The sequence below is a fragment of the Tachysurus vachellii genome, chromosome 1, assembly GCF_030014155.1.
Source record: "Tachysurus vachellii isolate PV-2020 chromosome 1, HZAU_Pvac_v1, whole genome shotgun sequence".
NCBI classification, from domain to species: Eukaryota; Metazoa; Chordata; class Actinopteri; order Siluriformes; family Bagridae; genus Tachysurus; species Tachysurus vachellii.
In genome coordinates, this window is record NC_083460.1 from 27,785,294 (window position 1) to 27,812,631 (window position 27,338).

General features: G+C 38.7%; 4 protein-coding genes across 5 annotated transcripts in view; 3 read left to right on the forward strand and 1 right to left on the reverse strand.

Moving 5' to 3' along the window:
* Positions 1–934: 934 nt before the first annotated feature.
* On the reverse strand, positions 935–14,181 carry pex6 (peroxisomal biogenesis factor 6). Its single transcript, XM_060881061.1, has 17 exons — positions 12,960–14,181; positions 12,712–12,881; positions 12,529–12,612; positions 12,305–12,410; positions 11,330–11,466; positions 11,091–11,193; positions 9,964–10,166; positions 9,633–9,819; positions 9,425–9,501; positions 8,184–8,316; positions 6,947–7,152; positions 6,746–6,807; positions 6,212–6,320; positions 5,810–5,926; positions 5,611–5,688; positions 3,686–3,825; positions 935–2,948 (listed from the first exon to the last, which is right to left on the reverse strand). Exons 1-17 carry the CDS (start codon positions 14,160–14,162, stop codon positions 2,812–2,814), a joined length of 3,252 nt encoding a protein of 1,083 aa, XP_060737044.1. The 5' UTR covers positions 14,163–14,181; the 3' UTR covers positions 935–2,811.
* Positions 14,182–15,864: 1,683 nt separating this feature from the next.
* On the forward strand, positions 15,865–18,817 carry LOC132853506 (protein ANKUB1-like). Its single transcript, XM_060881345.1, is given in 7 exon segments — positions 15,865–15,876; positions 15,931–16,074; positions 17,591–17,807; positions 17,902–18,016; positions 18,137–18,168; positions 18,171–18,409; positions 18,611–18,817. Coding segments are annotated over 7 exon segments (966 nt in total).
* Positions 18,818–19,685: 868 nt separating this feature from the next.
* commd2 (COMM domain containing 2) lies at positions 19,686–23,090 on the forward strand. The gene is made up of 5 exons (XM_060881072.1): positions 19,686–19,858; positions 20,379–20,456; positions 20,559–20,641; positions 20,725–20,898; positions 22,335–23,090. The coding sequence occupies exons 1-5, from the start codon at positions 19,792–19,794 to the stop codon at positions 22,530–22,532; spliced, it is 600 nt and encodes a 199-aa protein (XP_060737055.1). The 5' UTR covers positions 19,686–19,791; the 3' UTR covers positions 22,533–23,090.
* Positions 23,091–25,332: 2,242 nt separating this feature from the next.
* The window catches only part of wwtr1 (WW domain containing transcription regulator 1), a 37,269-nt gene continuing 35,263 nt past the window's right edge, over positions 25,333–27,338 (forward strand). The window contains exon 1 of one of the 2 annotated variants that reach the window (XM_060881085.1): positions 25,333–26,091. In XM_060881085.1, coding sequence (XP_060737068.1) covers positions 25,664–26,091 — 428 coding nt within the window. In that variant the 5' untranslated portion in view covers positions 25,333–25,663. The remainder of the gene's footprint in view (positions 26,092–27,338) is intronic. The other variant, XM_060881094.1, reaches the window with a different exon arrangement.

Genomic DNA, 27,338 nt, shown 5'->3' on the forward strand with positions numbered 1-27,338 from the left:
AGGTCCAGACCTCCTGGCTAAAAACATGGCCCGTTTGTAGCCTATATCCGGCCATCTGTAGATCCCTCCTCTTTAAAAATACACGTGTTATGGTTAATGATGCTATGCTGGGTGTGACTATATATTCTTTTTCATTGTAGTGACAAACACTCAGTTGAACAGAAATGCTTTCTATTCCTTCAACTTCCTGTCAGAGATTTTTTTTGACTTGTTCTGATCGTGTGAGTGAATTTATAGATGAGAAATATTTTTAATAAGTGCACGTTTTCCAGGCAACGACTTGTTACGAGACAGAAAAAAATGCATCCAGCCCCCCTCTTGAACTGTTCTACATTTAGTAGTCTTACAACTTAATGCTTAAATGTGTGACGTATCATTTTTTTTTACTCAGTAACTGACTTTTGGCAGAAATCCTTCTCTCATAGATGTGCCAGATTCTCCCAGTTCTTAATAATGGTTTTTATGGTGCAGTGTGGCATGTTTTTTTTTTTTTCCATTCCACACAACTGCCTTACAGTTTAATCATAACTGGTTGAACACAGACATCACTAAATACACTTTATTGTGTACAACGTATGGCACAAGTAGCAGTATTTGTTGCGAAGCCTGGACTTAACCAGAGAGCACTACAATTTATTTTATAAAAAGCTTGCATGGTTTGAAAGATATGAAATGAACTTCTTGATGAAATCGCCATTTTCTTATTTGAATTCTGTTTTTTACGTTCAGATTGTCTTTTATCCTTCATCTTAGCTCCGACTCCGGCAGAAACAAATGTTTCCTTTCTCAGACTTTACATACATGTACAGACAAATGTCCAACAAATAAACAAGGTAACACTTTATAGTAAGCTGTCCTATTGGTCTTTTGTACGAATTATGAATATGTTACAACAACAACATAATGACCAAGAAGTAAAACTTTAAAAAAAAGATTTAAAACACGTGTAATTGTTTATTGCACAATTCTTTTACATTTATTTAAAAATCCAAGGCTATTGCTCAGCATACCATGACTAAATCATTTGCACAGCAAATTAAACAAATTATCTAATAAATTACATTACCACTTAATATAAAGTGTGACGGAAAATCTATTTAAGCCTGACTGTAAACTGAAAAAGCACGTGTGAGTCAGAATCTCTGTTTGTTTACTATTTGATGACGAATGTAATGATGAGGCATGTAAATTAACTGTTAGTTCTCAGATCCTGTATTAGATCATTCTGCTTGCACACCATCAACAGAAAGCACCGCGTTATCCTGCAAAGTACATTTAGTAAAAAACAGTGAGCAGACTGTGTGACTTTTCCCCAAAAGCCTTGCAAACTTCAGGCCGAGCGTCACAGTAATGATTAACATAAAATTCTGTGCTTATGGCTCTTGCTAATTTATCAGGATTTTTAATTTTTTTTAAAGCTGAAGTCTTATTTCAGGAGAAATGAAATCCAGATAGAAGCGTTAGCTTGTAGTCTGAAAACTTGGTATCCCTTGACACCGTACTGTACAGAGGGCCTTCATAAGCGATGCATAAATCCTGTTTTTTTTTTTTTTTTTTTACATAAATGCTAGAAAAGTTTTTTAAATTAATGATGTGACATGTTTTAATGTAGTTACATTTCTGTAGCTGTTGTTTTTAGTTTTATGTCACAACATTTTTGGATAAAACATGTCAGATGCTGCTACAGCTGACAAAAGATTTCGGTCCAAGATTTTTCTGTCAGTGATGTATTTCAACACCTCTCTCTTAATTGACCATAACTATGCTTCGCTGACATTTCCCTAAACACCTGTAAAGATCGTGTGGTAAAAACAATCCAGACGCCTAAAGATGTCTCACTAGCTGAGTGCGATTTTTCTACATGCTGAAAAAGTCAGTCAGACTGAAGAAAAAAAATGATGTATAGTTTACATCAAAATATTACGTTTCTCAACAAAAACAAGATTGCATTGTTTATACTAATCATTTTTCTCATTACTAGATTTGAATGATGTAGAATGAGCGTGATCACGTGTTAACGTAAACCAAGTACACTGTGAACTCTCACCGGGATGCTGGAACCGACTGGAAGTATAATTAGCTTATTAAATTTAGGTGATTGAAACATGCATGTACAGTAGCACACTGGGAACATAGTGTTATGGGTTTGATTTTTCAGCTCATTTGCCACAAAGCTTATAGTTAGACTCTCAGATCACGCTGGATGTATGTGAACCGATTGTGAGCACCATTACTCAGTTTAACTGTATGGAATTGTTGGACATATTTGAGCGAGATTAATTTCGAGTGTGTGTTTTTTTTTTGTTTCAGTGCAATGAATTTTACACTGTGATCAAGATGATGATTAGATTCATGTCTATTTCACTGAAACAGTTCGTAATCAATTACTGGTGTCAATGTCCGGTGCTGTGGGTCAGCATGAAATCATTAAATCTAATTTTCATTTTTCACTTTTGAAAAAAAGAAAAAAAAAAAGTTGTAACTTTACTTTTGTTTGAGATGCAAAACAGAAACACGCTCTTTCGCATTTGGTAGCCTAATGGTTGAAAAAATGGTTGTGCTGAATCAATTCCCTTAAGTGAAAATTAAGCCGTGGAATGTTTCGTAAATTGATTTCGAAGAGTAGTTTGATGAAATGTCATTTTTCAAATTATCTGAACGTTAATAGAAAGAGATTCAGACCAGACCCGCTCAGAAATAGCAGTCTGTAGAGAATCTGGAACGGCACAGAGATGGAGGTGGCTTGCAGCAGGAAGAGTGATGTGACACGCAGGAGGTTTTCTGCTCAGGTCTGCAGTGCTGGTGTTTGTGTTACTTTGCAGTGAGTTTCTGCTGGAGGAGCTTGTACTTGTGCAACTCCTCCTCGGTCACAGATGGCTGCAGGATGTCCAGGGCCTGGCTGAAGTCCTCGGCACACAGCAAGAGAGGAGCGTCCTCTGACTCCAGACCTGGGACAAGACGAGACAGAAGGAATTAAAAAAATAAAAAAAAATATTTAAAAAAAGAGAGAGAGAGAATGAATGAATGAGAAAAGTGAGGAAAATAACTCAATGGATAAGGAGCTGTGAAAGAGAAGGACATGCTACTACCTGCAAATAAATGATTTTTTTTTTTTCCTATTTTCAATAAACTTCCAGGTTGAACGTTTATTTTTTTCTGCCCTTAGGTTCAACTGATGCTCCTTCTGAAGGAAAATTCTCAAAAAAAAAAAATATATATATATATATATATATATATATATATATATATATATGTGTGTGTGTGTGTATTTCAGAAAAGGGCAGTTAAATCATGTTGAGAAAATATATCAGAATTACTCTATTAATATAGTCTCAGCTGTAGAGGAAAGGAGTCAACGGCACCTTCCCTGAGAAACTCCACACGGATGCCGCGAACTGGCTTTTGTATTGATGTTTTCATTGAGCTGTACATGACTGCTGAATCAAAACGGCATGATCAGGATGTATTTTAGAAAGCCTTTGTTTCTACAAATTAAAGCTGCTGCTCTCGCCACTGAGCATGTCAGAAATATAGAACACACTGCTCAAGGCAAAATGAAATTAGAAAACGTGTTATTCCTTCGAATGAAGAAAGTATGATTTTTTTTTTTAATACTCTTCATGGCTTGTAATGGATCATAAATGTTAAAAATCATCATTAAAAATCATTATCATTAAAAATGAACCTTCAGTGACGTGCAAAATCTTCCTCTTAATAGCAGACATCATGGCGTCAGAGCAGAGAGCGTATAGATCGGCTCCAGTCAGTTGAAGTGGACAGCGCTCCACTATATCTGACAGGCTAACACCCGGGTCCACCTTAAACCTAAGAACACACACAAGCACACAGATTGCATTCAAACCTGTGCAAGGGTACACAGGGTACACACTAGTAAAATATAGTTAACAGGTTTTAGGAAACTTTCTAAAATCTCAGGAGTGATCAGACCTTATTTCAGTGAAAAACAGATTAAAATAAACAAACAAGTCGAATGTTTTTAATCGATTAGTGAAGGTTAAAGGAAAAGCAGCAGGTTTTATAGTGAATTTCAGTACGGTTAAGTCTGTTAGAAGGATTGTGAATACACTATTTAGATCATGTTGATACATAAGTTTCACACTGAATATTTTTAATATGTAGTTAAATGAAAATCCTCGTTCAGAACGGAATATAAATCCAGAGCACGCTGGACTGAAAAATCATTATTCAGAAATGATCAAAAAAATAATCTTTTGCATGCATTTTAATAAATTATGTCTCGGAAAAGCATTGTTTTACATGAGAGCACTCATGAATTAATTGAACATCGTGTTTATTGGGTGTATCTGAAAACTGTAAAGGAAAAAGGGAAATATCTGGAATTTTTACTCCTGCCATTTTCAGTCAATACTATTTTCATTCCTAATTATAATGTGTTTATGTGGCACAAAGGATCAATTCCTACCTCCAAAAACCTGCTACTTGTGTCATGAAAAGCGGATTTGGCTTGTGACTTCCTTTTCCGAGCCAATTTAAGCTGAAGTGGCAGCCAGCTCTAACAGTGTAATGCTAATGAGAATGCGTACATTTTATACACAGAGTTTCTACACCCAGTGCTACATGCTCGCTGTTCAACTCCTTACCCAAGTGCTCTCAATCTACACAGAAATACACAAAAGAACAACTTAACTATTTGACATATACCAAAGATTTACGGAAACCATGTATTGCTTGATATTATAAATTCTCAAATCTGATTGGTGAGAAGGTGTTTATTAATTTTCTTTAACAGCATGGCTTGGACAGTAGTTCCAACTACAAGACTAATCCCAGAGTTAAATGCTGTACATTTACATTTCTGGCACTTATCAGACATCCTTATATCCAGAGTGACTTACATTTTCATTTCAATTTAATACAACTGAGCGATTGAGGGTTAAGGGCCTTGCTCAGGGGCCCAGCAGTGGCAGCTTGGTGGACCTGGGATTCTAACCCATGACCTTCCAATCAGTAGTCCGACACCTTAACCACTGAGCTACCACATCCCTCTGTAGTAACTCCTCATTTACTGAGACTTAGATAGTGGATGTTCCACGTAATCTAATAAACGTTAAAAAATTGTGCTGTTTTTTAATATACATGTAATTGCGATTGTGAAAATATTTATTGAAGAAGTCTCCCGAAACAGCTCAAGTGGAGTCGGAACATTTCCAACACCAGAACATCTTCAGGAGAAAGGAGTTAGGTTTGTTTTTTCCAATTTTTTTTATAACATGACTTGGTGTGTTTCTCTCATTAACCTGTGAAGCAGGCAGAAGATGACTAATCCTGGATGTTCTATAAAAAACTTCTTATAAATAAATACATTCTTTAAGTGCAAATTTTTTGTATAATTGGCAAATAGCTGTGAAATAAGAAGAATAATGCGATTCGGAACATTGTGTTTTTGGGAAAATATTCAGATTCGAAATGGTAACAGTATCTCTGCTTTACCTTGGCGACCTCATGGTCCCATGTAATTATTCGCTTACCATCTTGTTAAACCTTATTCCTTATTTAAATAGCCCACTCACAACGCAAGCATTTCTAACACAACTACAGATATCACATTTTAACATTTGTGTTACTCACTTTCGTAATATAGCCTTGAGCACTTGCAGCTGTGATTCCTTGTCTTTATTAAGGCCAACATATGCCAATTTATCAAATCTAGAAGAGAAATAATAAAGTTCTCAATATACACTCAGGGTATCAAATCAGAAATATAGACACACGTGAGGACCTGTTACAGAAGTTACAAAAGTTACAAAAGTGACAGAAGTCACTTTACCTGCCAGGCCTGAGCAACGACTGGTCCAGTAAGTCTGGCCGGTTGGTTGCGCCGATCACGAAGACGTCTGTAGATGAATGCAGGCCATCGAGCTCAGCTAAGAGCTGTGACACGACCCTGTCAGCATAGCAGACAATCAGAAAACACGTCATCCCAGCCCTCTGGGGACGCAGGTCAACTCTGAATCTTGGAATATGTTCTAATGATCCTGTGGCCATCATGTAAATCCAGTTTATGATCTTTGTAGTGAAGCATTTATTAAACGTTTCATCCTGAACCATTTCAATTAAGCAGATTTGTGGGAATACATGCTATAAGTAATATGATATAATTAACATAATCTGTTTTGTGAAATGCTCTGGATGTTGTGTTTTGTTTGGTGAATGAGTTCATGAAACAGACCTGTCCATCACCCCTCCCGAGTCTCCGCTGCGACCTCGGTTAGGAGCCAATGAGTCTAACTCATCGAAGAAGATGATACAAGGAGCTGCACTCCTAGCTTTGCAAAACACTTACAGAAACATACAGTGTGTTACTTTTACATTTTCTTTTTAATCCTTGTTTAATGATTCTGTAAAATTTTGGCAAAAGCGAATTCTATCAGTCACTTCAGATTAAGGATAAATGAAGCCCTCTGCTGTCAGCAAGGTGAACTGCAATGAAAACACTGACAAGTTCCTTATCATTCGTTCTAACTGACACCAATCCCTCTGAATCTACACACAAGCTGCGAGTTCCCTTTTAAGATGAAACTAATTTCAGGGCCAGAAAAATCTAAACAGAAGTCTAGACTAAGCTCTAGACTAGCCCAATCAACCACATATTTTCCACAGATTTTCTTTTTTTTTTATTTGTATGAAAGCCCTTTTATTACAAACTGCACCTTTAATCATACTCAACTAATTTATTCATAAAATGTTTCTAACAGTTTCTCACCCTCTCTGATGTTTTCCTCGCTCTGACCAACATACATGTTAATGAGCTCTGGACCTTTGACACTGGAATCAAACACAATCTGCGATAAGTGACACCCTGAAGCCCCAAAGAGGTTAAAGTAGGTAATATTGTTTAATAGACATCAACCAGTAATGAGACACAGAAGTGTAATGTATGCACTCTGAGAGGAAAACGCCCCACCTGAGGAAGGTCATGGAGCACTCGGTGGCCACAGCTTTCGCCAATAGCGTCTTGCCGGTGCCTGGAGGTCCGTAGAGCAGCAGGCCAGAGCGTCTCAGGCCAACTGAGAGCAGCTCTGGATGCTCCAGAGGGAGCTGGATGGTGTCCAGGATCTCCTTCTTGACCTGCTGAAGACCGCCCACATCCTGCCACTTCACTGACGGGATCTGCCATTCACAAACAGGATACCTTATCTCTTGACAAATATCTTGCGAGATATATTATATATATATATATATTATATATATATATATATATATATATATATATATATATATATATATATATATATACACAATGATTCATTTAGCCACCGATTCCCCAAACAGCATGTTTTTTAGTTCTTACTTCTACCACTTATAACTCTTATTCTTCCAAGAATTCTTGTATGTTCTAAGAAACAATTGTTCCTACGATTACATCTTTACACAGGGACTTTCTGGGTCAGGGATAAAGCTGTAACTAAGTTTTCAGACAAGGGTTTCAGACACAGGACAGACGGATTTGTGCTTTGTGGAGTTACTCTGTAACATAAGCTGCGTTTTTTGACTTAACGTCAAGAGAGAAAAAAAAAGAGGCTAATAATAGGAGGATTGTTTATAGCTGCAATAAGTTGTAAGTTATAACAGGAAGAAAGTTATTTTGTGGATATTGCATAATATTAACTGTAACTCTGTGCTGTTCTTAAACCGGTTAGTGTTTGCTACGGTATAATGAGAACAATGTTCCTTATTTATACAGGATATCATTGGAAATGCAAGGAATTATTCTTTTTTTTAAAATGGTTTAAAATTGTGCACTAGAAAACTAACATTATTACTTCCTGTGAAGGAAAAATAAGCCGGAATTTCTGCTCAAACAGATTCATAATGGAATACATGATACGTACACACAGTACACGCATGTACAGTATGTGGGGGATATAGCAGCTCAGTGGTTAATGTGTTGGACCACCAAGCTGCCACTCCGGGGCCCCTGAGCAAGGCCCTTTAACTCAAGTACTCAGTTGTATAAATGAGATAAATGTAAATTGCTCTTGATAAGAGCGCCTGCCAAATGCCGTAAATGTAAACGCATGCATAACTAACCCACTACTAACTAATCAGCTGCAGCACCAAAACTATTCAATGGTCTAATGTCAAAACCAAAGGAACATATCCCTAGTGCTTTTGATGATATTCTCCTAAATGAGGCCAACCTTTGGTGCACCGATTGCCTGGGAGTGAGCCTCTTGCAGAGCCTCCAGTGCTGTGGTGAAGTCAGCTCCTGTAATAGTCACACCAAACACACACAGGTCCTCCTCTTCCTGAACACTGGCTCCATGTGGATAACTACACAACAAAGCAGACGAGCTTTAACGTCAACAACAAAATATCAATATGTACTTCAATCACTGGGGCTGGTGAAAGATAGACAGTATTTTTCAATTACAACTACAATACAGCACTCAGAAGAGGTGGCTATGAATGACATCCTCCTCGACAAAGACTAAAAGAATGTCCTGTGTGCTCGTTATGCATTCATATTTAGTGACATATCTCATTTTGAACGTCTAAATGGATACCAATCAGTGTCAGATTAAAAAAAAAAAAAAGATTACTATAACAATGCACATTGATGTTTCTCACAAGCATATCTAGTTCAGTCTTTTTCATGTACCAGGAAGTTAAAGTATGTATTATGTAAAGGAATGTTTCTGAACCTTTATTCTGAACCACAAAATCCTAAATCCTTTGGAGTAAAATGTGTCCTAAACAGATAAATGCACATATAAATAAAAGACGCACTCTCCAAAGGATGTGTGGAGCTGCTCGATTCATTTACAGCATTCTTTCAATTATCTTTAGTAACTGCCTGGTCAGGTTTAGGTTTCATTTCTAAGCTTTAGTGATGTATCTGAGGTTGAGAAAGTGTCAGTGCCAGAATTCATCGACCACACAGTATAACAGTGCTGCCATTAATACAGCTGTTTTTTGTTTTTAGGGACAAAGTGAAAGGGTTCATAATTAATTAGAATTATTAATTATTATAAAAATGAAGTGTAGGCCTATATTTGGGTTTAAATGTAAATGCATAGATACAAAGACATATACAAAGTAAAAATGCTACAACATTTAAAAAATAAATTAAAAAAACTGGAGTTTGCATGTTCTCCCCGTGCCTCGGGGGTTTCCTCCGGGTACTCCGGTTTCCTCCCCCGGTCCAAAGACATGCATGGTAGGTTGATTGGCATCTCTGGAAAAATTGTCCCGTGTGTGTGAGTGAATGAGAGTGTGTGTGTGCTCTGCGATGGGTTGGCACTCCGTCCAGGGTGTATCCTGCCTTGATGCCCGATGACGCCTGAGATAGGCACAGGCTCCCCGTGACCCGAGGTAGTTCGGATAAGCGGTAGAAGATGAATGAATGAATGAATGAATGAATGAATTAAAAAAAACTCACTAAGTCTTCAGTAAACGCTGATGAGCTGCTTTCCCAGCACCGGTGAGAAGTGCGCAGAAATCTCCCAAAATGAAACCCTACAGATTAAAACCAGACCTTCAATAAAGCTGCATAGACATCAGACCTGAGCCCAATGTTTATAAGACATGGTAAGTTTACATATAGCTTTGTATAATATTACAGACTGCAGAACTAAAGATGACCTCACCGCTGTCTGTTTAGCAATCTTGGCCAGACTGACATCTTTCCCTAGAGGGAGCTCTTGACTGAGGCTGGCAAGCATGGCTTTCCTCTGCTCCTCTGTGGGACTCTCCATCACCACCTGGTGCACAAAGGCTGGCATCACATCTGAGGACAAATCCCGCTGGTCATGCACACAGCCAACCACGATTACACTGCAATAAAGAAGAAAAGTAAATTTCTCATTTGGTTTTATTTACAATCTGTTCATTCAGTGCATTAATTGTCTGTGTTGTGTCGGGGGTTAAAGTCAAAGCCGAAGACTTGCAAACGTTTCACATATCTGCGTGTTACTTTACCCTGAGCGAGCATCAGATATGAGCTGGCAGACTGCCGAGGCTACTCTGGAATCGGGTTCGGTGCGGTCTTGCCGTTGGCCTAGTAAGTGTAGGTTCCTCAGCAGAAGCACACAGGGGTGATGGAGCTCGGCTCTTTGGAACGCCGCCTTCATCTTGGACTCGCAGGCAGCTGCAGTGTCTCCGCACAGGGTCACACAGTCCACCTGTCCACCAAAGCACACAGGACATAAGCTCACTTTTGTTAATAAAGCCTTTCAGGGAAATTCACCTAAGATTGGTGGAGCAGACAGTCAAATCAAGCAATTGCACCTTGTCTTCGCTGGCAGATCAAACAATTTTGGCATAAACTATTATTTTCAATTATGTTCCAATAAACCAAATGCAGAAGATGCAACATTACACAGATCAACTGTGTATTTTCCAATAAAATCATTTTTTCATATAATCTCATAATTTTTTTGTGTTATTCATACTTCTCTGAAAGAAGGAGCTAACAATTTACAAATACAAGAGCCAATCATGGCCCAGTATTTAAATACAGGCAAGGAAACACCACTTTACCCAGAAATACAGGAAGATGTGTAGGAACTATGGCATTATGTAATATTAATAATAATATATATTAATATTCATTAGCTAATAGTTTTTTTTTCAATTAAAGGAGAAAGTTTTTTAACATCAGACCAAATAGACCTCTCCTGAAATCTAACAGTTGACTGGTAATGAAAGCAGAAAATGACTGCAGTTGAGCTGAATGAATGATTGCACTTTGGCTGATCTGGGTTTGTGTTTTTAAAGCTGTAGATAAAGAAAAGAACTCTTCAGTGAGTAAGAAGCTGAAAGAGCATGTGAATGATTGCTGATGCAGGACATCACCCAGAGACTAAATGTTAGGGTTGAGAAGCAAAAAGTTGGAAATTTATTTTCTGCTTTACAGCAAAACAGACATATTTCATTCTGAATTTGATTCGTAATTGATGCTAGGTCTAGAGAATCCTAAATCACATGATAGCCAATGAAGAATTTCACATTACTGCCTCACTACTCCAACTTCCTATAACTACTAAACTACTAGAAATTATCAAACCAATAATAAAAAAAAGCATTTAAAAGGAGAGAACAGAGACCTTTAGCAGGTGAAGATGAAGCCTCCGACAAGCCGCCTTGACTGCGGTGACCTTACCGCAACCATCTGGACCCATGAGAAGGACAGAGCAGGCTTGCCTCAAACTTGCACATGTAAAGAAATAGCCAAAGTCATTCAAATGAATTATGACCTTTTATATCAACTGTAATCAATATACCATAAAAATCACATTAAACAGAACACTAAAGTTCTCTTCTATTATACTATCCAAGACCTTACCTTTCCGTAACGTGCGGCTGGATAATGGAGACCAATTTCTCAACAATGCCAGAGAGTCCTGGAGGCACAAGACTCGTCCAGAACAACGAACCTGCCTCTGAAATGGAGGACGGTGCCGGACTATTGATAAAACCTCTCTGAGTGGGGGGAAAAAAAAAAATCAGAGTTGAGGAATATCACTCTAATTTAACTAGGCAGCACAAATTTGTACATTTTTAAATAAGGAAGAATTCAAGATCATAGCAAGCAGTGCAAGTTTCAAAGTCTTTTCTAGGTGACTTCAGACAGATTTTAGACCTTTTATTATGTTGGCATAATATACAGATTTCAAAGAACCATTATCAGAATGTGAAAGCTACATCTACTTGTATTAATAGGCTGCAGTGCATAAGGAAACAGGGTAAGATTTCAGCTTCCTTATTAAAATATTTAAATTAACATGTAGTGTATGTGTATATTAACATCTAGACTGAATCATGACTGCAAATACATCCAACTGTATGGTGCATCCCAATTCACATAACTATACACTATACTATTCCATGCTCTAGTAAAAATGGTGTAAAAGGGGGAGGGGCTAACCTGCTCTGACTCTAGGTGAAAAAAATTTTTTTGAAGACGATCGACGATACTCAGGGGGACGACATCTTGGAAATGTCGTAATTTATTTTTCAATATTTTAAAAATTCACCCTATTCTGCTTAAGCAAGCAAAAAAAATCTTTCAAGCCATACCACCCTTGTAAAATTCATACAGTAGTAAATGGTGCACATTGTAAAAGCATAATGTTTATTACATCATTCGGGACGTAGCGCATAAACTAATAATGTGACCATATCACCATGGGAGACAAAATTTCTTAAGCTAGAAATTTTCATATTAATTCTTTGCCAGTCAGATGCACTTAAGACAAAATGTAACAGTCAATTAGGGGCCATTTTTGTCATTATCGTTAGTCATAAAGCTCGGCCTCACCATATACAGAGAGGTGTGTTCTGTATCAGCAAGATACGATCCAACATCCACCTCATCCTCAGAAAAGCCGGACACCTGCTTTACTTTAAAATACAAGACTGGCCATCTGCAGAAAAGCTCACGTGGTTAAAGAAAGGATCCAGGGATACAGCATAGCAAACCAAGTGAAATGTTATGTAGTAATCCACAAATGTATAATCTGTCATAAACTGAGAATTGCACACCTTGTGATACCATCAGAGATGCTTTTCACAAAATCAGGATGACCATGTGTTGGAGTACCCACTATATTTCCCTGCTTGACAAGTCTAAAAAAAAAAATCAAGAGCGATACTAAGTCATTTAGTAGCAAATATTTAAGATACATGGTAAACATTTTACTTCACAGATAAAGTTCTCAGACCTGCCTTGGTGTGCTAAAATGCTTAAAGAGAACATTATCAAAGGGTCTGTGGATGTCATAATCTGGAGATATAACTGCTTCAATGTGTAGTTCTTTGGCATATGGAGGCGAAGCAGAACAACATACACTTGCAGAGAGTTTGGTTCCCGTCGGTAATGATGCCTGGTTCCACCTCTGGGGAAAAAAATTAGCTATACTTAATTTATTGACTTGTCACAAAATAGTTATTTATCAATATATATCATTACTCACCTTTATTTTGAGACTTTTACTTCCAACAGGTGCAGCTTCTCCACTGGACAAATTAAACCACAGAACAGGTGAAATGAAACCTGCATTATCACTAACATCCACGTCTGAGGACTTAATAAAAGCCACAATTTTAGCCAGCTGACTATCTCCTTTCGCCTTAGTCACAGGCTTTGTGCCACTTTCACTGTCTGGAGGACTTTGTGCCCCTTCAGCTCCAGAACATCTTTTTACTTTTCCCAAAGCAGCCATGACCCACTCACCATTAAACAACCCTAACTTTAACAACAGGTTTTTGCTCACAAAAATAGAGCTGTCCATGTCCAACTCTGCATTCTTTCCTATTTTAATTCCAGATGTTGCCAACCTGCAAAGCTTGGCATGGTCACATGTGACCTTCACATCCAGCCTGCACTCGAGAGCTTGAAGAACCTCTGTGAACCGAGAACTGATCAAAACTCGATTGCTCAGTAAGGAGCTCCCAGGGCCAAGACTGTTCGCATAATGAGCAAAATCAGAAACAAACAAGGACACACTGGACGGTCTGTTGTTTACGCTACTGTCAGCAGAGTCCAAAACACCATGGCTATGCAAAATGTCCCTGCAATCAGAGACTACAACAGTAGTGTTCACAGTGATCATACCCTGCCTAAGAGGTGTGCAGTCCAGCACGACCAAATCAGACAGATATTGACGCACCAGAGTCGCATTATCACCAAGCAGAGGATGGTGTGGTAGAACCAGTGTGTCACCTCTGCTCACTAAAAGAGTTTGTCCAGGACACGAAGCCAAAACTAGCAGGAAACTGGAGAATTCTTCAGAAGATGCCCATCTGAAGCTCTGCTTCGTGCGAGCACCAATAACTATCTTACCCAAAGGCAAAAGCTGTAGAATACGCGCGACTCCTGACTTTTCCTCCTGAAAACTGTAGTGACTTAGGAAAGTTTTAGACACATAAACTGCCAGAGTGCTGCTGTTACTATGGACCGTGCAGTCAGGAAGCTCCTCGGCTGAGATGTGCGCGCACACTAAAACTGTCGACTTTGTGAACGGCTGAGTTTCCTGAATGGATAATAACAGCGCGCATGAGGTTTCAGTGCAGTTCGAAAACATCCGAATTAACTGTAACTTATGGACGACTGCTTGCAAAGGGTGCAAATCGGGAGGAAACTGATCCAGGCAGACGAACTTCATGGGCGCCGCCATCTTGATGCGTTGCGCCTGCGCTGTGCGATGGCACGCGTCCTAGAGGCGGCCAAATTTATTCCTTCAATATATTTTCAAAACAAACACAGTCGCATATACGTATAAACATGTTACACATTTTGCTGACAAAAATGATATAAATAATCAGGGTAAATAATTCTGTACCAGTATAACATCAAATACTCTTTAACACCTAATAATAATAATAATAATAATAATAATAATAATATTTTTTTAAAGTATAATATTAGGCCAAAAACTACAATTCTGCAATTATTTAATTAAAAAAATAATGCTTCAGTAATTCAGATTTCATATATTCATACACCAGTGTTCACTGTTAAGTTTCGACCACTTAAAGTCACACAATTCAATTAATTCATTCCATTTCAAGTTTAACATGCAAACCCAAGCTACCCAGGGACAGAGGAATAAGCTCTTGAGCCTGGAGCATGTTGTTCCATTTTGCTTCCTCTGCTGTCAAATGCCACCCCTTTCTAAAGCCTGTGGGCATATATCACTTTATCAAAGAACACTGAAAGCAATCATATGGGTAAAAGGAATCTGTGTGATCTGTGTGATCTGAGGAAGTTTGCAATAGGAGTGTGTGGGAATAAGTGAATTATGGCACACCTGGGGACTTTTTGTGGTTGTTAGTTTTATTCTATCTCTCTCTTTTTCCTTCAGATATGTTTTTTATCAAAGTAAAACTGTAGCAAATGACTACACACTTCAACTAATGAATATCTCGGGAGATTTTCTCAAATAATGTTTTTATTATTCTATTTTAGTATGAATTCAATGGTCTTTTAAATACAATGATTTTAATTCTAATTATTATTCAAAATTATTGCACTTTTTTGCTTCCATATCTAAAACTCACGTTGACTGAATGATAAATGAGTTCGTTATGCCTCAGAGCAAGAGTTAAAGTGAGTACAGTGCTCTTTATCTTGTTTTTCTTCCACAATGGCTCGGGAGACATAGCTTTTGAACACTTGACTCGCATAAACCTTTTGGAAAGAAAACCCGGAAAGGTCATGTGTAAATTAGCTTGACCCCTTAAAACCCCTTAAATGTCAGTAATCCTTAAAGACGCTTATAAAGACTTCTGACATTTAAAGCTAGGGTGAGGATTCAGGATGTGGAGCACAAACTATTTAAAACAGAATTGAAAAAAATTCAAAAATACACTAGCTAATAATAAAGAGCTTGTACAATTTTGTAATTGTCTACAATCTACTCATTGTAAAGCATTCAGCTTTGACATTAATAATGACATTACAATGTTTGTATGCAAGTTACTACAACCATTTTGAGATATAATTGGAAGTAAGAAGGCAGAAGACCTCCAGGGAACACATTCAGTGCTCAGCTATTCAAATGCTCAAAATTTTACGAGACCTCCCAAGTTAGACAAGCCATGACACAAGCCCTCCCACTGGCTCTGGCAGCCTTTATAAGATGACCACCTTCTGTCTTTACACACTGTCCTCAGTAGGGTACTCAGAAGAACTTATCTGAATCTATGTTACCTTTGAGGGGTCTCGATAGTCGTTTGACTTTGATCCTGATGAAACGGTGCTGGCTATAAAACAGATGTTCAAGGTCATTGTTATTTCCCTGTGTTGTGAAAAGAGTGTGTACTCTTAGAAAAACAGACCAAAGAAACAATTTAGCTATGCCAATGGTTAAATTACATATGGCATCTCAGGTACTATTTTTTTTTAATACCAGAAACACTTCTCTCATTTCCACATTTCCACAGGACTGCTTCAGTGTGCAGCTATATGATGATAAACAGATACAGCGGTTCCTGGAGCTGAGGTTCGCCGGTGCTGTCCTGCAGGATGACTGGTGTCTGGCAGATATGGCCATCTCCTCAGGTGCAACCATCTTCTGCCAGTTGAAGGTACCATCACACACCTGAACAAATGCTTCCTATATGTGATGCCTTATTTTCTGATAATAAGTAATAGTAACATGAAAAGGTTTTGGGGCAATAACATAAAGCTGACTTTTCCCCACAAACACCAAGGAGAGTATCACAGAGCCGTAACATGTATAAAACTAAAATAATTGTTATTGTTGACATTTGTGTCTTTATAATAAAGTTTTGTACAGTAGTTTTTTGTGTTTGTTGCTTACATTTAACAATATTTTATTTCACTTTTTTAAAAACGGAATTAATTAATGAAATTAAACAAATGGGCCACAAATGATAATTTCGGCAAGAATAGAATTGTCCTCGAAATACAAATAGGCTATTCTGCAAGCTTTTCTCTGGTTAACATGTGCATACTGAGAAAATGGAGTAAAATGGGATCGATATATACAAATTGTTATCATGATATTCTTAAATTGCAGTACATGGAAACTCCAATTAATTTATTTTCAGCTAATCTCCTCTCTTTTTTTTTTTAATCAGACAGTGATCTATATTAATGGAAATGTTTAATCTGTACTCTTTTTACTATTTAATTGTGGATGGATCATTTGGGTAAAAATCTAAATAGAGATTTTTTAGTAAGAGAGAGTTATTAGTAAGATTTGGCCTGAACTTTTTTAAGGTAGTAGTAGCTTAGATTTTGTGATCTTTTGTAATTAAACTTCTAATACTAACACTATCTCAGCTCAAAGACAATACCATAACAATCAAATCCAAAACAAGACCAAGTCCTTCCCACAACAACACCAAGAAAAGACTAAGACCTGGTTAAACTAGTTTGATATGGTGTATCTTTACTATATTAATGTATCTATATGTAATGACCTACATGTTAATGACATAAAACATTTAATTTGGTATATTAAGAGCCCTGAATCAAATATTGTTTGGAAGTTAAATGATAGAAGTCACCTTTGTCAATAGAATATTTACATTTGTGTGACTTATCGACAAAACCAAGAAACAAATAAATCAAATAGAAGACAAAGATCATGAGAGAGATTTAGATCAATCTTGAGAAAGGTTTAGAGACCAAGACAAATCATGAGAATTTCAACCCTACAAAAGACCCAAATAATAATAATGATAATATTATAGCCATAATAATGCCTATATTTCTCACTTTATACCTAGAAGAATGTTAAATCTGAACAAAACAAGGCGCACAGATGCTATGCTGTATGATGTTCTTTGTTGTTGTTTTGTTGTTGTTGTTGTTCCTAGCTACTGCCACATGGTGGCAAGATGTCCTTGAATGAAAGTATTTCAATGAAAGTACTTAGGCAGTGCCGCATCTGCTCACATATTAAGTATCAGATGTCTCACAAAAAAAGTGCTGATCCAAGCTCCTCTCCATATCATCTTATCCATTAAGATGTTGAAGGCAAAAAGTGATCCTAGCTCATTTAGGCTTGAGCACTTCTCTATTTCTCAGAAACAGAAGTTGAGAAGTTTGATACAAAGGTATCATACATTGCAGGAGGTCAGCAAGGCTCTGCTCCATGTGTTCAGTGCTGTGACGAAGGAGACCCTGCCTATCATGGGAATAGCTTGTCTGCTGGCTACCTCTGTCTCCAAAATTAGGTCCCTGGTGTCCTTGTTACTTGGCCTACCAGTCAGTGCTTTCACGTTGTCGACTCAGAGTGGGGCTGAGCTTTATGACTGTAATCTGCTCTCACACTATGCTGTTGAAGCTGGTAAGGAATTCAATACACCTGTAACTATTTGGGTTGTTATTGTATAATGAGGTTAAGTTTAATTTTTACACTCACCATCTTTCATTTGTGGTAGGAGATATTCTTTGTTTGGACACTTGGGATGGCTGGACAGAGTTCTTGAGAGACTCTTTGGAAGGACACAAGAACAAAGTCATATGCATTTTTTCTAAGGATGAACCAGTTCTAAGGTCTGAGTAAGATATAAAGCCAATCCAGTTACTACTAAATTCCTAGTGAGTAGGTGTTTTTCATCATTTGATTTTTATTTAGCATAAAGAAAAGAGCTTACATTACTGTCTGTGCAACAGGTTTCAGAAATGTTTGGCTCTTTATGCTGTGGCTGCTATGGACATCTTGAAATGGCCATTTGGCTACTAGACAGTGGTGCACAAGCCCACAAGCCTGTGGGTGTCCACCCTTCCCATGTATGGTGCTACGAAACGGACCACCCAGAGTCCTTAAACTGCCCTGTTCATGCTGCTGTAGAGGCTGGCCAACTTCACATTTTGCAGATGTTCCTCAGTAGGAACATATTAAACCTAGCCTGTAGAGATCCCAGCAACCGACAACTAAAAAAAAATGTGCATCTCATCTTGTGTCCAAACTGTACACTATGGTCACCTTCCATGGTTTTGCACTGTCAACCTGGATCTATGTTCCGATCAAAATCTGAATCATCAAGGCTAAAATGGGACTTCTTAACACATCTGTCCCAGCAGACAGAAGTCCGTTCAGAAGCAGAGTTGGGGACACATTGCTAATTGATGGCTTTCCTTGTCCAGGATGTCCCCAGTACCCAGGGGTTCTATGTTCAAAGGATGCACATGGGTCAACAAGTCATCCTGTGGGTTTCAGGCTCTGACATCACAGCCCACAGTCTCATCCTGTCCATGTCATCACCCTGCTGTCCTATCATCTCAGAATGCATCAGAGTGACTACCACAGATGCTTCCTCTTGCCACAAACAAAAGGACAGGGAAAAGGACTAAGTGGAATAACGGATGTGGCAGGAACAAGCCAAAGGAAATCCTGGTGGCTGAAAATACTGATCACAAACTGGGTGAATGGAGAAGCAGTGTTCTCCTGCCACACACATTTTGAGATGTCTCAGACCTCTATTTATTCACAGAAATTCTAAATCAGAAAAAAATCTCTGCTCCTCATTGGAGTCCTTCACACGCCTTTGTGAGTCAAGAGCGACTTCAAGAGTGAACGCAATATACAATATACAATATATACAATATACAATATACTGGCTATTGCCAGGTCAGTGATACAACTTGTGATGCCATGTATCGCCATATTAACAGCTATCAACACAAAACAAAAAAACTTTCATAAATCCATTGAGAATATGTTATAATTTGTTTCCATGTCTATCAGTGCCTTTGTTGAGAATCCCTGGCTACAACAGTTTGCTGTTGCACAAACCCTGGACCGAAGAAGCATCTAAAAATTCTGTGATGTTTTAAAACTAAGATTTATCCAGGAAACACAATGAAAACCCCATGAAGGCTGTGATAAATGTTTAAATGTATGTTTCACTACTTTTACAACCTGAAACAATTATTTTTAGTTTGAGGCAAAATTAGTAAACAATGAAATGACTGATTTTCAATCAAATTGCATGTGTGCAGACATGAATACATCAATTCAACTGAACATAAATGACCAGTGAACATAAACTGAACATAAATGACCAATAAATGTTTGACATTTTCTTCTGTTTAAAAACAAACTGAATGTATTACAGTATTGTCACTGAACAGTGAAGTGGATTTTCAGGACATAGACATAGATAGACAAGGAACCATTTTTATATCATTTTGTTTGTAGTCGGATTCTGTTGCAGCGCACGCAGCAGATCATGTGACTTTCCAACAGCAGTGGCAGGCAGATTAGCTGTCAGCGTTTATTAGAAATAATTTTATGTTGTATTGTCGGTATAATATAGACTAACAATATGTTGTTAGTGTTGTCTGACGAGCATAAGGAGCACCTGGGGTTTTTATCTGACGTGGACCCAGCGGGTAAGTAACGTTAGCATTTAGCCCTTTTGCTACCAGTAAGTACTGATGTACTTACACCAGATGTCTATAGCATCAATATTAATAAACATAGAAAACATATAACATACAAAATATTAAAATGAAGCATATTGTGCAGCTAATATATTATTATTTAATATGATGCTTGAAAAAGCGAATTATTGGTGCACTCAGGTTTTCTTCCCCAGTCCAAAGACCATCATAGCTGATTGGCATCTTTGAATTGTCCGTAATGTGTGTGTGTGTGTGTGTGTGTGTGTGTGTGTGTGTGTGTGTGTGTGTGTGATTGTGCCCTGCAATAGGTTGGCACCCCTTCCAGGGTGTTCCTCTAACGTGTGCCCTGAGCCCTATGGGATAAACTCTAGGTTCCCTGTAACACTGTGCTGGATAGGCAGTACAGATCGAATGCATATGTCTGTTATTTTCTTTTTAATCTGGGTAGTTGTTTGCTTGAAGAGCAATGAACGTGATCTTCACACAGAATATAAACTTGCTTTTTCAGTTGTTGGTGAGTTTGGCAGAATTGCTGTGGAGTTCCTGAAGAAAGGCTCAAACCCAAAAATCTATGAGGGGGCAGCAAGTAAGTTGTATTACGTACGAGGGCAGAGCAACACAGTTTTGCAGATTTTGCATGACCGAATTCTTTCTAACTCTATTCCATGTTGCATAACTTGTCTTCTAGGAAAGCTGAATGTCCCAGCAGAGACTGTGCAGCATGTTGTTGAGGGACTGATGTTTATTCTGACTGAAAGTTCGAAGCTGATGGTTAGGGCTTTTACATTTGTAATGTCCTGGGGCAAAAATAAATACAGTATGTAAAGAGGTGCTGTTGTTTTATCTTTTTGCAGATCTCTGAAGTGGACTTTCAGGACTCGGTGTTGGTGCTGGGATTTTCAGAGGAGCTCAATAAACTCCTGCTACAGCTTTATTTGGAAAACAGGAAGGAGATTCGTCATATACTGAGTGAACTTGCCCCGTCTCTGCCCCACTATCACAACCTCGAGTGGCGGCTTGACGTACAGGTAGGGTTTTTGAGGTGTCTGTGGTATCTAATGAGACTTGATTATAGTATTAATAATGTCATAGTTTTAAATATAATGTTTCTTGTAAGTGGAATATTTTAGACAGGACACAATCAAAGAAAACAATGCAAAGCTTCCTAGCACATTGCAAAATGAATTGAATTTATAGGATTTAATTTTTTTAGGTTTCACAGATGTTTCATCATCATCACAAATAATAAGTACTCTATAAGAGATTGATATTACTGCTTTAGTTATGCATGGCTTTCGTCCAGTGTCTTGACTGCAAATCTGGAGAGTCTGGAGAGTGAACAGATCATGGCAAAGCAACCCCTCAAAAATATTTTTCTGTTTTTTTTTTTGAGATTACGTTTTGAAATATAAAATAATTGAAATGAAATGCAGCTTCCCATTTAATTTCCCAGTCAATTTTAATTGCAAAACAGAAATGCACTTTCCATGTTTTCTTCCAAACAACATGAGGGTGGGGGTGTATACTTTTTCACCTAGCGATACCTTTTCCAAAATAATTTACTTTTCTTTTGGATGTCGCAATTCAATATTCAAGCCGTGGCCTAATGGTTAGAGAGTCTGACTCCTAACCCTAAGGTTGTGGGTTCGAGTCTCGGGCCGGCCACGACTGAGGGGCCCTTGAGCAAGGCACCACACCCCCCCCAACTGCTCCCCGGGCACCGCAGCATAAATGGCTGCCCACTGCTCCGGGTGTGTGTTCACGGTGTGTGTGTGTTCACTGCTGTGTGTGCACTTTGGATGGGTTAAACGCAGAGAACAAATTCTGAGTATGGGTCACCATACTTAGCTGTATGTCACGTCACTATAACTATAACACTATAATATAATATTTAAAAAAAACACTACTACCAAATAAGTGCATGCTCCACTTTCCCTGTACAGAATCCATGGGAGGTACAAACTTTTGCACTCAACTGTCTTTTTCTTTCTAAAACATTTATTATTGCTTTTTAAAAAAAACTATATACAGTAACAGTTGGGGGGGCACGGTGGCTTAGTGGTTAGCAAGTTTGCCTCACACCTCCAGGGTTGGGGGTTCGATTCCCGTCTCCGCCTTGTGTGTGTGGAGTTTGTATGTTCTCCCCGTGCCTCGGGGGTTTCCTCCGGGTACTCCGGTTTCCTCCCCCGGTCCAAAGACATGCATGGTAGGTTGCATTCTCTGGAAAATTGTCCGTAGTGTATAAGTGAATGAGTGTGTGTGTGCCCTGCGATGGGTTGGCACTCCGTCCAGGGTGTATCCTACCTTGATGCCCAATGACGACTGAGCTCCCCGTGACCCGAGGTAGTTCGGATAAGCGGTAGAAAATGAATGAATGAATATATAACAGTTAATATTTAGGCACAGAGTCTATTTGTTAAACTAAAATAAAGTGATACATCGGTGTTTCCTGCTCTCTTCACAGCTGGCTAGTAGGGCTCTGAGACAGCAGGTGAAACCTACAGTCACCCTGAAGCTTCATCTGGAGAATGGAGACTCACATAGCGCCCGTGTTCTGCAGACAGACCCGGCCACACTGCTGCATCTCATCCGGGAGCTGGAGCGAGCTCTCGCTGAGGTAAAGAGCAGCCACTGCCGCAGAATCCTCCGCAACATCAAATAGGATTGTATATAAAATGGACACTAGATGGTGTAAATGGTCACCTAAAGCGTCTTTCAGGGGCACATTCGATTTTGCAGGTTTTACAGCAGTATGAGCTCAAAGTTAACGAACTGGTGAGTCAGATGTGTTGTAACAGAGAAAACAGGAAAATGTGCAGTTTAGGACCCGGGCACATGAACTGTGATTGAAGTGTTAGATACCATACAGTTTTAAGTGAAGACACTTCAGTCCTTTAGTGTCACCACCTGATTGTAAAACACTTAGCAGTCACTTAAGAAAGGTATGACTAATGTTAGAACTTGAACTTTATGCATCATTTGATTTTTTTGGCTTGTTTTTTCAATTATTTGTTATTACGTTCTTCCAGTGTTTTTCTTTACTATGTGGAAAAAAGCACAATTTTGGGACCAGTGATAAAGAGTGAAATTCATTTTCATTTTTACCTTTAACCTTGTTTAAGTGAAAAATCTGTAAATCTAAACTCTAGTTTATTAATCTGTGACAGAACAACTTGCTGTATTCTTACTGATTTTTAAAAAAAATAAACACATTAATACATGTTTGTACGCTCTTTACTTTTTTGTCCTGATGTTAAATCCTGTGTATCTGAAGAAAGCTCAGTTTATTCATTAAAAAAAAATCACATTCGCTCATGGTTAACATTAGAAAAAGTTCCTTTGGATTTGAAAAATGATTAATTTAATAATTATTTGCTAATCTTACATAGGATAGAAAAGTGCCTGAACATGTCCCGTTCTCAGCAGTTTTGCACCTATCAATTCCACTGTAACAAAAGAACAAGAAGCAAAGTTATGTAAAAGGACACAAAACTCTTCCCTGTGCCAAATTCTCGGTAAGGTTCATTGACTTGCATACACCCGCACCAGCCTTTAGACAATTGCGCTCAAGCAGGTTTGTATTTGTGATTAAGTGGTGTGTAAAATAAGGATTAAATAGCACAAAGGTGTTAACACCTGTTTGGATTTAATCCTCTTTTTACACACAAGAGAAATGACTATATTAGAGACACATGCTACATATTAGGGTTTTTTTTTTTTTTGTTTATTTTTTTTAACTTTTTTTGCTTAGTTCATGTTTACACATTCCAACAAACCATTTCTTGTACCATTTTATCCTACACAGGGTTAGAGGGATGGTCCAGGTGCAGTTTTTTTTATTCCAGCCAAGCAGCAGCCACACCTGAGTCTACTGGAAGCCAACATCCACTGATTAACAGGTAGAGTTAGGTGTGGCTCCTGACTGATTGGAATGACAACCTGCATGGAATCCAGGTGTTTGCGGATAAGATCGAACACCTCTGATTTAGATCAGCATACAACAAAATTCTTTGGGCTTGGGAAAAATACAGGAGAACCCTAAGGAATACCCTTAGTGCTGGGATAGCATATGAACTTCATGCATGCACAGTCTAAGCTAACAGAATTATATGTAATCCCAGTTAAATAAATTTCAGTTCTAGGTTGTAACACTCAAAATATGGATGTTCAAGACAGGTGAATATTTAAGCATTGAACTGTATGGTAAAAGAAACCAAAAACATTTTAGTTAGATATATTTTTTGTGATACATTTTTAACCTAATAAGTGAGTTGTATATATACCAGTACACATCAGCCCCACCTATTGGTCAAGTGCACAGCCTTGTGATCTCCATAGACATTGAAAGTCATTGAGCTCTAAAGTGTGACCCAATCTACTGTCTAAGTGGCAATGTCACCTTCGCCACAAGTACATTTCTGCCTTTCTACCCTGTTCTGGTATACTGCGTAATCCATCTCATCCTATTTATGTGGAGTTGAGGTTGCTTAGGAGCACTTTCAGCTACAAATTCACCCAGCAATGCCACCTATCACTCCACTGACTGAGTGTCTCTCTCTCTCTCTCTCACACACACACACACACACACACACACACACCAGTTAATTGTCATACAATAGATTTTGCACTTGTATATAAATACTACAGATACTGCATTTACATTGGTGTTATTGGTCATCAGATGCCTTAATCCAGCTTACCAACTTACATTTCTCATTTATACATCTGAGATATTGACGTTTAAGGTCCTTGTGTGTGTATATATACAGTAGACAGATTACCACACAACGTGTTAAACCATGCTAATTCACAGAGCAGGGACTGAAGTGCTGAAGATCACCAATGCACCTGAAAATCACCAATGCTCTGTTGCATCATGGAATACAGAGTTCCAAAGTGACTCTGGAAGTAACATCAGCACAAGTGCTGTGTGTCAGGGAGCTTCACAAAATGGCTTTCCATGGCTGAGAAGCTGCTCACAAGCTTAAGATTACTGTGTGCAATACCAAGCTTCAGCTGGAGTGGAAACAGTGGAACGGTGTTCTCTGGAGTGATGGATCAATAAATTTCATATCTGTCATTCTGATGGTGAATCTGGATTTGTTGGCTGTCAGGGGACTAGAACTGTTAGCACTCATTGTACTGAGGACAGATGGTTGTTTATCGGGGCTGTTTTTCAGGGTTTAGGCCTATAAGGGTAACTTGACTCAGTTTTGTTTCATTTTGCCAAAGTAAAAAAAAAACTGACGAACAACGAAGATTTTTCCACAATTTATCTTATTTATAATCCACTTGTTACTCAGGTTTGTTATGAACGCTGAAGTCTGTGTTGTTTTTGGGCTCATATTTATTAATATTCATGACGGAGCGGTGTGGCCTAATTAAATATTCATAAGGAGTCTTGCCCCTAGGCGCCTCCGGCTAATTGAATATTCATGACGGAGTGCTGACACAGACGCTGTGGAAGAAAAGTTGAGTTTACAAAGTTTCTGCCGCCCGGGAGAGAAGCAGAGGAGTAAGAAGTTTGGCTTGGGATAGAAAAAGAAAGTGACCGTGAAACTTTTTCGAAGACCAAATGAGATGTTTTTCTTAGTCTTTCGTTAACTTTGGTGGACTAAAACAGAAATAAGACCTGGTACCGGAGTCCTGAACATTTTTAAACGAAAAAAAAAACAAAACAAAAACAGGCCTTGTAAAAGTTTGTGTTTTTGTTTTTTTGTTTTTGTAACGAGAAAAACCGTTATTTCGTTAATTTGTTTAGTTACCAAAACAAAACAAAAAACAAAAACAAAAATGAGCACCAACTCAGTTCAACCGTTACCGGGCCAGCAAGTGATCCATGTCGCCAAAGACCCGGACACGGACCTGGAGGCGCTCTTTAACGCCGTATTGAACCCGCGGCCGAGCTCCTGGAGGAAGAAACACCTGCCGGAGTCGTTCTTTAAGGAGCCGGACTCCGGGTCACACTCGCGCCAGTCCAGCACGGACTCCAGTAGCCAGCAGCCACCGAGGCTCCCGCCGCAGCACGTGCGCTCTCATTCTTCTCCGGCGTCACTGCAGCTCAGACCCGCAGCGCTCGCGGCCGCATCCGCCGCCGTCACCGCGAGCCCCGTGCAGCACGCGCACAGCCGCCACCAGTCTTTCGATGTGACCGACGAGCTGCCACTGCCGCCCGGTTGGGAGATGGCGTACACGTCCACCGGCCAGAAGTACTTTCTCAAGTGAGTGTCAGTGTTGCTTTGAACCGTGATGCGGCATCGCCGGCTTCGGCCTGTTGCGCGAGCCTTCACTGGGATTTCTGAGAAATGATCTAGACCTCCCGTGAGTGAAGCGCAGTGATTTACCTGTTTACTCTCTAACACAAAGGTCCCCCCCAAAAAAGAGGTACAACTAATGAGTGCATAAGGACTTATGGCTAGTGAATCATTCCATGTTGGTCCACTGAAAAGTGTGGAAGATTTTTTTTTCCATCAAAAATGAATTATTTGTAAATGTAGAAAAATTTACTATGTGGCAACAACCAAAATGTAAAGCTGTTTTTTTTTTTCTAAAGCTGTTCTAAATTACCCTAAAAACCTTTCTGTAGCCTGTATTAATTATTTTGTCGCTGCCATGCAGGATGTTTTTACACCATAAATATTTACATTATGAAGAAGGTGGTAGGAAATGAAGAGTAAATGTACTGTGCCACAACAGTAAAAAAAAAGTTTTAAGGTAAGAAAGTGAAAACCCTCTGATAAACAACTTTTCTGGACGCTTTTATTTTATTTTTAGAATTTGTAAAAAAAAAAAAAAAAAAAAATGAAGAACATTATGATGACTTGGTACACTGCTAAGATTGTATTAACACAACCCAAATAGACAGCCTCTCAAGCGACACTTCGTATATCTCACGTCATTAACAGAATGTCTATTTGAGACTATAAATAATCACCATAAAGATCAGATGGGTCATAGGCTACAACAGCTCTGTTCTGTTTCTTAGGAAACTGTGTTTGTATCATTTTCACACATCCATTAATTAATTAATTAATGCTGCATCGCTGCTGGGGTGTTCTTAGTTAAGTTGTTAACATGAACGGGACACTTTATGCAAAAGTGGTTTAGTTTTATGCTTTATTCCTGACCTGAGATTTCAGGGTGTGGGTCAGAGAACTAAAAATCACACTTTTTGCCACACTTTCCACAGAAATCCATCATTTTGGCTCAGCGTACATAATTGTTTTGAACAGGCTCTGTATAAGAATGAAGAGGTGGGGCGGTGTGTGTGTGTGTGTGTGTGTGGTGTGTGTGTGTGGTTGGTAGGTAACAGGGGTGTTAGTAAGCAGCCTATCTTTTCTTCTCAGGCCCTGAGGAGACGGTGGTTATCTCAGTTGATAGAAAGTTGATAAGTCACTCAGGCTGTGTTCAGCTCAGCAGGGTGTTTGCTGTTGGGATGAGCTTTGTAAACTGAGAAGCACCACCTATA